At 29.1% G+C, this 10,531-nt stretch overlaps 1 protein-coding gene across 1 annotated transcript; it reads left to right on the forward strand.

Moving 5' to 3' along the window:
- Positions 1-488: 488 nt before the first annotated feature.
- LOC149057942 (uncharacterized) lies at positions 489-2,762 on the forward strand. Its single transcript, XM_089220509.1, has 3 exons — positions 489-581; positions 1,315-1,471; positions 1,798-2,762. The coding sequence occupies exons 2-3, from the start codon at positions 1,318-1,320 to the stop codon at positions 1,998-2,000; spliced, it is 357 nt and encodes a 118-aa protein (XP_089076635.1). The 5' UTR covers positions 489-581; positions 1,315-1,317; the 3' UTR covers positions 2,001-2,762.
- The last annotated feature ends 7,769 nt before the right edge of the window (positions 2,763-10,531 follow it).

The raw sequence follows: 10,531 nt of genomic DNA on the forward strand, positions 1-10,531 counted from the left end.
TGTATTACTATTATATCATATACCTACCATACGATTGTTGAGTACTAGCGCGCGTGTGTATAATATAATATAATACGACTCTTGCCCCGAGACTACCTGCGTTACACTCTCCTCCGCCGCCGCCGCCGCCACGTCGACGACGGCTGTGTCAATCAAATTGACAGCTCTCTGCCGCCACCACCACCACCACCACAGTTGTCTTCGTCAGGTTGTTGTTGTTGTTGGGCACACACTCGATGCAGCTCCCCTCTCGTTTAATATATTTATAATATTATATTATAGGTAGGTAGATAGTGTATAATATGTATCCAGAAAAAAAAAAACGTGACGGGGCGAGAGAATAAAAATACACAACGAAAAATAAAACCACACCTGTCCAAATACGCACGCTGTAGATTATACATATATGTTTAATATTGTAAGTATATATTATAATTTAATGGTGTTGGGCTGGCTGCCGGAGCAGTACGTGCTGCGATATAGTCAAAGGTAAAGGATCCCTCCGAATTCCTACACCAAAATCAAACACAGTGCGTACACCAGACATCATCGGTTTTCGCCGACTACTTACTTTAATAATAGTACATATTATTATTATTATTACTATTGTTATTTATTATGTGCACCACACAAACACACGTCGTGTGTACGTAGTATAGGTGCGTACTTAGCTTTATACACATAAACACGCGCGTTTTGTGCTACCGCGGTATGTAAATATTATTTTAGTATACCCAGGTACCAACATTCTTAGTTAAATTGGGATAAGTCTTTGTCTCAAATGAAGAGGGGTTGAAGAATGATAAACGGGACGGAACGAGCTATACCTATCGCGTATACTTACGCGATTGCGTTATGTTCATCTGGTTTTTCTTCACATGTTGACTGCAACTCAAACGATAAGTTATATTTATTTAAATATTATATCGGAGGTAGCCAACGTGAAGGTTAGATTGTATACAATAAGTAGGTACCTATACATAAATCATCTGGATTGTGTATGGTATTGTTTTTCTCCTCTGATTTTCGAATTTTAATTATTTTAATTTATGATGATGTCAGTTGTATGTCTCTGTTGCAGGTAACAACTACCGTATAATACAGTGTAATTAATTCTTATAAAAAGTTAACAATAAAATTATTAGTTAATATTTTGCGTTATCGTGTTCATATACGTAACTATCACACTGCACGTATAATGACTATAAATTATAATAGATTGTTATTATAATGTATGGTGTAGTGGGTAGGTTACAATAGAACAGATACCAATAGTTATACCATTAGGTATAAATAAATTAGTTTGTTTATTAGGTGATGAACCACTTTGAATACAAATTGAAGTACCGACCAGTTCACTTATTAAATGAAATTTATCCATATATCAACTACACAGTCAGCGTCATAGCGATTTCTCCACCAGTGATAATGGTGGGGTGTGTCATCAATGGTCAATCTATTAATGCACAAAGTAATATTTTTATATTGTAGATATTGACAATTTTAATTTACTATAACTTAATTTCAATATTATATTTAATTTAAGTTTCACTTTGATATGATGTATGATTTTTATATGATCACTTTAATATTATGTACAATAATAATATAAACGATTTTCTATCGAAAAATTAATGTCGAGATTATCTTAATCTAAAAAAAAATGTCTATTTAAGATTAAAAAAATGATTATTTACGACAAATATTGGTTGGATTAATAATAGTATTAGAGTATTGATATTTAAAATTGTTACAACAATAATCACTAATCACTTTTATCGTTGCTTTTTTATGTAGGTTCTTCAAAAATGGACGCCAAAAATATGCTTGCCATCTGGGTATTGAAACATTTTTGCGAAAATGAAAGTTATAACGGCGCACATACACACGAGCGCGTAAATAGGTCTTTTTCAAGATCAACAGTGTGTACGAAACCACACATTGACAATTTAATTTCACACTTTTGTCAAGGAAACTTGACTGACGAAGGTGGTTTGTAAAGAAATAAGTTACAACTTACAAGAGGCTGATGAGGGAAAAACGCAAGCACCAATCAAGTAACCCGCACCACTGCAAAAATGCGACATTCTCTCGTCACTCTTAATAAACTCAACGAACCGGCACCGGAATTCCCCATAAATGCATTACATATAACGGTGCAGCTACAAAACTTAAATCAGTCTTCATCCTAACCCTCAACAGTCAAAACTTAATAGTACAATCAGGTGCCACCAGCGGCATACCTGAAGCGTATCCCGATTGTTATATATTATTATATTATTGTCACCAAGTGACATATATAACGGTCATTTTACGACCGATCCACTTAATTTCAGGTTTGCTGCACGTTATCGTTTCTGATGCCCAACCCTGACGACCGCCAGTTGTCAACCAATTGCACACACAACCCTGAAGTCGACTCAATGACCAACCGACGAATACCCCATGCCGATTAGGACTAGTCTCCGTGGAACCAAAATTGTCCTTTTCAGGACAACCTCTATATTGTTTAGGTCACACTTATCCGAATGAGACTCACGGAACGGATGCCACTTTCATAAGCGGCCCCGGCGTGATCAGATCTCGTTCCCCACCCAATTTATGTACATACTACGATGAGCTAGTATTTATTATATATTGAAACACGTTGTTTCCATGTTTGTTCAAGGTTTCGAAGACCGCTACGCCATCGGTCCCCGATTCCTCATTTTTATATATAATATTATATTTACACAGAAATAAAAGGATTATTATTTACCAAATACCAACGAGTTCGTTTTTACGAGACAGCAGCGCATTTAGCGTGCGTGCCGTATCATAGTTTTAAATATATATTATTGATTATTATAAGGTATTAACAGCATGTGCAATTCAATTTAATTAGATAAAATAGATACTTTGGTAAATGATATAAATGCATGTAACCAGGCTGTGCCGTTAAGATTTGGCGCCCAGGGCAAAATTAAACCGTTAATACGGTAAGTACGGTACATAAAAAAGCTTTTGTTGCACGAGGTAATTTTTTATATTGTAACATACTTCTATTAACAACGAATATTTTAATACTTTTTTTCATTCCTTTAAATATTTCATATAATGTAAACTCAGATAAAATGTTTATAAAATAATCAGTTATTATTGGTATTAATTTATACTTTACAGCACCAACAAAAAAAGAGGCAAAGGTAAAAATCAGCATTATGGCCCTAAATTATTTTTATGGGTATGATTATTTACGATATTTATTAATTTCTATCTTTGTCATCAATAAATATTGAGTTGCAGTCTGCAACTTACCTACAGATTATATTCAGTATAAATATCACATATTATGAAAATGTTTACATAAATATTACAAATCTCTAATCAAGTGCTTATAATAACAATTGAAATGATTACTTTAATGATTTGCTTCCTTAATTCGGTATACCTTTTTGGTATAAAAGTATTAAGACAAATACCAATTCAAAACTATTTTATTGGATTTACATCGGCTTTTAAACATTCGTTGAACCTTTCTCCAATCTTTTATGTTTCAAACAAACATATTATTTTTAGTAAAAATAAGAAATCAAAAAAAAAAAAAAATCATAAACTTAATCATTTTTTTTACTATTCAAAATAATATTAATGTACATTATCATCTCCTACCCACCTTCAATCTGGATTTTTCAATTTTTTTTGCGCTAATAATTTTTAATCAGTTTCTGCAAGTTCCTGGCATGATTCCTAACCAGCCTTTTATGATTATTGCTCTGCCAGTTTCCTGAAAAGTTAAACTATCCACAGGTGTGGTTGAGGTAACGTACATTTTAACCTTTGTGAAGTCGGGTGATATTGCAACTATTATCTACTATAGAATATGAAATATGATTAAACCATACAACAAAATACTTAATACCTACCGAGAATAAAAATGAGTTAGCTCCCCCTCGCCTCTCCATTTGCCATACCTTTTGTACGTCACTGATAATAAAAATATTATTACGTTTGCATGATAACTATAATATTCTATAACATGATATTTGTTCTAGGCTTGAGCTACAAAATGTAGGGTAACTAATTCATAAATCACATTCACTGCTGCAATGTTGTTCGTAAATCATTTAAAATAATAGAAATCGTGCGCAAAGCGTACCTATATAATATATTTATCATTCATATATACAGCTTATTTGATAAAAAAGCAGCTATACATTATTACGTCATCGTCATACAATATACAAAATAAATATCAATTTAACTTAATTTTTATTTCGTAGGTATACAAATCTCTTTTTACGTATATTTATTAGGCTTTTAAGCAATTTACTTGCTAATAATATTATTATTGATGTATTTAACCAAAATAAAGGGAAGAAAAAAATGGTTATGTGATAATCCAATTAATTGTATGGCTTTTACTAACTGCGCTTAGGTATAGTTTATACGTTATGAATGGAGCTACGGTTTTGTACATGTACAATGTGAATGCCGATTATGTTAAATGTATACATTCATATCAACTATATTGTCACATCCAGGAACTAGTGATGTCACAAATAATACATTTTACATTTTTACGAGTATATATTAAACATAGGTTCAATCACTCCAAATATGAGTTGGTAAATGTTGAAAGTCACTGACATTTTTGACCTGCTTCAATGAATAATTTATTAGTTCGTTTTACTGCTTATCTTCATTCTGAAGATTTGGTTGTGCCTCAAAATAACAACTATTGCTTAGTTATGTGTACACAACGATGTGTTTTTGTTTAAATGTATAATATTATTTTATCGTATTTACAAAAAATATATATATATTTACTAGCATATTATCAAAACGAAGAGTGAGGAATCAAATGTTTTCTTGAATAATACACCTATTTATTACATTGAAATTTATTACCTTTAAGTACACATCGATCATCTGTGTTTACATCGTTTGATGTCGAACACCATCGCATCGTTCGAACACCTAAGAAATAGTACTTATGAGTAATATATCATATGATAAAAATTGTATATTAAATTAAAATACAATTTGTGAAATCGTATTTAATTAGGTACCGGTAAGCATTGTTTATAAATGATTAATAATATACTATATATAATACTGCAATCATTAATCAATTCTGTAAGCTATTTATAATCTGTATTGGTAGTTTAATACTTAAAATATCTAAATAAATATTAAATATTATGTTTACTCCTGTATTTTATGATTTAAAGAGTACATCATGCTTTCTAAAAATTAAATAATTATTTTTTTAATTTGTAAATTTTTTTGACTATCAAATCTTTGATAGTTTAAACTTATAAAACAAAGTTCTGTAGTTTTCAACAAATTTAACAGCTATTTAGTTATTTTAGTATTTAGGCTGTACATTTGTGTATTTTTTTTCTAAAAGAATTGAGTTTGATCAAGATGTGTCTTGTATTATTACTACTATAGGTTCCTAGTGCATATGTTTATAGTTTATGAAACTATACTTCATTATTATGTTATATTAGATTTTTATATATTTGTGAGTCAAACATATTTTTCATGTTTTAGTTTACACTTTATACCTGCAACTTGATTGACAAAAATTATTGCATACAAATGTTGTGAGCGTAAAACAACTGTTAATAGTAGCCAACTGTGTTTATAATTATCAGCTATACCTATAACTGTCTACTAATGCTACCATTACTACATCAATGTACTTCACATTTGTTGTAAATTTAAAAAGGGATTATTTTACCCGAATGCAATAATTTCATCACCAAAAGAGCATCGAAGGTTGAAAAAGTACCTTTTTTCTTCACATGTTTGGTCGAATAGTGTACATTTTGTATCTACGGTATACACTATATGAGGGATTCTCAATGTTTTACAAACAATGTACACTTGTGATATCGATCACTACTTTATTAAATTATATCATTACACGAGACGTACATTTATCACTACTTAATTTTCACACAGTTATTTTATTTCAGATGCGACCATTTTGTCTGGGTATAAACTTTATACTATAAAAGTATAAATATCATAATCTAGGAATAAAAAAAAAATGTTTTCAATATTGTTATCGTCATTATTTTACAATCATTATTTAGAACCAAATAGAGCCATATGTATTGGATGTTAAGTTTTCAATAGCCATTTATAACTTTATAACTTTGCAAAAATAAAAACAAAAACACTCCAAAATAAGTACCACTAGACAAATGCGTTGCGCAAACAAAATTACACAATTTCTTAGTACCTATAATATGTATCAATTTAATTTTCACATTTCTAAACATACATATAGGTGAGTAGTATTAAGTGTCACTTTAATTAGGATAGGTAACTAATTTGCTAATCTTGACCACGAATTGAAGTAACTAGATGTCTATTATAGGTATACATAGTCTGTACTGTTATAATAATTTAGTGATGAATTATATTTATTTCATTTTATTTATTTATTTTCATGAAAATTCTATATTTTTATACCTCAATTTGTGGTAAAAAAAAAAAAATGTATCAACTGGACTGGACACAAAGTACAAGTTATAAGTGCGTCGTTATGGACAAAGGGAGAAATAAAAAATTAAACGCAAATTATTATCATTATCATTGCCCTTGTTTATATTTTTTATTTTTTTTGCCTTGTATTATTCACTCACGACGTTCATACAAAAAAAAAGAATAACTAATAAATCTTAAAAGCATCTTCTGTGTATTAAATGCTATAAATCTGATAAATGTCACAAGTGGAACAAAATTATATTGTATAAGGTACCTACCTAAAAAACAGCGGCGGCATCTGTAAAAAAAACTGATTTTTTTCATTATTTCCAGGCCATTAAATGCGTCTATATTATTCATTCCTAATAAAGTTTTACGTTGGCAGGGTAAACAACAACATAAAATAACATCAACAATGTTCGACAATGCCGTTAAACTATTATTATTGTAATAATGATGTTATTTTCGATTAATATGCCTACCTAATATTATTGTATTGGATACAGGGTCTCGAGTCATAACACTCATAACAGATGCAATATAATAAATTAAAACGTAAAGGTTATTAGCGCTGATTATCTACGTATACCTATAAACTGTATGTCTATATTAGTGTTATGAGAACGCATTATGGTAAGAAGTCTCTATAATATATTTAAGCCCTTATATTGTTATATTTTCTTTAAAAAATGATTCAAATTTCTTTTATTTTCATTTTTTATCTTGTAAAAGGTTACACAATATCATAATATTATATGACATATTACAGACGTCGTTTTCCATTTATAAATTTATAACAAGTAATGCTTAAGCCCAAGACAGGTCTTCGGCCTGTCGATTCCATTCTATCAGTGATAATAAAACAGCGCAGCACATGTTAATTTTTTATTTTTACCTCTATATTAAATAAGTTATAAGTATATAATAATTCCGGAAGCTGTTTAAAATCTAAAATCTATTAATGTATTTTTTTTAAATGTAATTTTTATAATAATTGACGTGTAAAACTTTTAACAAATAAATATGATTTATAGAAGCTATAGTTAATATGCTAATGTGTTTTATGGAGGTATCTTTTAATTATAGACTGAGGAGTATTAGAAATATTTTAATCTAATTCAAGGGTAAATCGTAAATGAAATATATGGAATGTAAGCACGTCCGATTGTAAAGGAAGGCGTATATTATTTTTATTTATTTATTTTATTTCATTTACATATGAATACTGGGTCCCACCAAGCCCGGATTAAGGGGGGGGGGGTAGAGGGGGCCATGGCCCCTGGGCCTCGTAGTTGTAATTTATTTAGGGGCCTCAAATTTTTCTTTTTTTATTGTCATTATAGGCTATATGTTTATTGCATAAATCACCTAAAAAAATCGATAATAAATCTGCTGACGACATTATTTTCAATTATGTCAAATAACATAAACCTCTTAATTCTTTTAATAATTCATAAGATTAATATACACAATTTAGGTACTACCACAGAATAGATTACATTTTATCTATTCTGTGGTACTACTAAAGTGTATAATGTGTACAATACCTACCTGCATATTGCTACACACAGACACATTATATTATAAGCTTGTAGTCGGCCATCTATCGAATGAGCAAAAGCTATTTTTATACACCAGTACACAACAACACTACATGTCAACAACAAATTGGTTGTCCTCTGTTATCGTTATTCGCTATTCGTTTTGACTTTTGTTTAATTTTATTATTTTTAATTTTTCGATCTTACTTCATATTTTAAAAATGAAAAGACATTTTGTAAGTGGTTCTTCAAAAAGAAAAAGAAAAAATTGAAGTAAATAAGTACAGAGGATTAATGCGCAATTACGTTTTAAATTCAGGTAAATACTTTTATTTTTGTATATCTATGTGAATAATTATAATATAATTTAATAATACTACGAAAATGTCAATTTCATATGTTTCATGTCTAAAAAAAAAAGTATTGTTCAGCTTAACCACAGATTTTTAAATTTTATACTAATATTGATTGATGATGTCTTTAATGTTGGATGAACAACTTAGGTACTATACTACTATACATACATAGGTACATTTCAATTTAGTTTGAATATATATATCATTCACTTAAAAAAAATATTTTCCAACTTGATCATGAGTTTTCAATTACAACGGAGATTACATAATATTAGGTGTAGAATTTCAGATATTTTTAAATGTAGGTACACAATGTTAAATATTGCTTTGTATTTATTTTAGGTATTGACAACCAAGTTCAAGGTGTATTTGACCATACCCAGTTGTAACTGTTCAGCCGAAAGAGCTTTTTCAAAACTAAATAGAGTCAAGAATAAATACAGGTCAACATTAAATCAAGAAAATGTGACTGCGCTTATGATATTGGCATCTGAAAACGACATTCTTCAAAATATAAATAATGAAACAGTTATTAAAGAATTTTGTGAAACAAAAGCAAGAAAAAAACTTGTAAATTATTAATTATTAATAAAGTGATACATTATTGAATTATTCATTATTTATTACTATGTACTTATATATATTTATTATAATAGGCAGGTATATAATAATATATATAGAAACTTCTCAAAGAAACGAACCTTCTACAAAAAATATAACTATATATTTATTGATATCATATTATTTATCTTATATACTTTTCTTCTTTATACACTAGTATCATTATGTAAATATAATTAAACTGTAACATGTATATCTTAAACGCCAATTACCCTGGTAGTTGAGGCTTATTTCTAAATAAAAAAAAAAAAAAAAAAAAAAATAATATATATAATTTTTTTTGTACTAGGGCCTCAAAATGTCTTAATCCGGGCTTGGGTCCCACTGAGATGAGTCGTGTGGGGAGAAGGATCTCAGGAGTTCAAAAATATAACTACATATCAATTACAAATATATATAATAAAAAATAAAGTTACAAAAAGAAATAAGTGTATGATGATCTAAAATACTTACAATTTAAGTTACCTTTCTTATTTTAACAGTTATACAATTGAAAAAGTGCAATAGTATAATTAAAAAGCTAAATCGTAAGAAGAATCCAATAGCCACTGTAGAATGCTTTTTTTAAATAAATTGAGAGGTATGTTAGTTGGTATAATATATTTTGTTAATCAGATTTTTATTTCCATTTAACAAATCCATACGATATTAATTAACCTAACCCAAAAATGACGTACATTTTGATAATATCTACACATATTTTCATGTTATTATTGTTATTCGTGAACGATTGTACATATAAATATTGTATTTCTTTTTTTTCGTACTCAAAAGTTTTTTACATCCGAGAACGCTTCACGTAAATATGAAAAAATAAAATCACGAAAACGTGGGTTTCAAAGGATTCGAAACGGCGTAGTATATAATAGATCTTAAAGGAATGACGTTTTTATATATCGACTGATTCTCTTTCCCTGGTTCCCACCCATCACACAACGCACACCCGTTTTTCGTACAAATCGTTGTCAACGGTTTTCTAAATAATATACACGCGGTCTTATCATTATCTTCGCGTGTACGCCGACATCGTCGTCGATGTTTTCTCCGTTACGAATGGGTTCTGACATTTTGAAATCCTAATGGGTTTTCAAGTACATAATTGGACGACCCAGCGACCTAGTTCCAGATTTATAGATACAGTACCTATTTATTTTATTGTATGCATATTCGTTAACTCCACATTCGTACTATATATTATGGTTTTTCATTTAACGTAAGACAATCATTATTTCAAAAACTATTAACGTTTTTAAAAATGTTTTTTTTACATATTTTTAAGACGTTAAAAACCAACATAAAAATAATTAAATAAATAAAAATAATTTTCAATATTTTTATATAGTTGTCAATGTTATAAATTTATAAACTTTTTCTAATGACACCTAACATTTTTAATTCCATATTCTAATGCAGAATTTTTTTTTTTTAGTACATCGATTCATAAAAATGTTGAGTGTTATAAGTTTGTAAGTACTTAAGATTTAGATTAAGCAGGAGTACCTACGGGGGAAAAGGAAAAGGGTACCAACT

Source organism: Diuraphis noxia, unplaced genomic scaffold (genome assembly GCF_037042655.1).
Source record: "Diuraphis noxia isolate RWA-SAM2 unplaced genomic scaffold, SU_Dnox_SAM2 contig0002, whole genome shotgun sequence".
In the NCBI taxonomy this organism is placed as follows: domain Eukaryota; kingdom Metazoa; phylum Arthropoda; class Insecta; order Hemiptera; family Aphididae; genus Diuraphis; species Diuraphis noxia.

Coding starts and splice junctions, on each gene's coding strand:
- LOC149057942 (XM_089220509.1), top strand. CDS start 1,318: ATGAACCACTTTGAATACAAATTGAAGTACCGACCAGTTCACTTATTA. Junction 1,472..1,797: donor TCAATCTATTAATGCACAAA/GTAATATTTTTA, acceptor TTTTTTATGTAG/GTTCTTCAAAAATGGACGCC.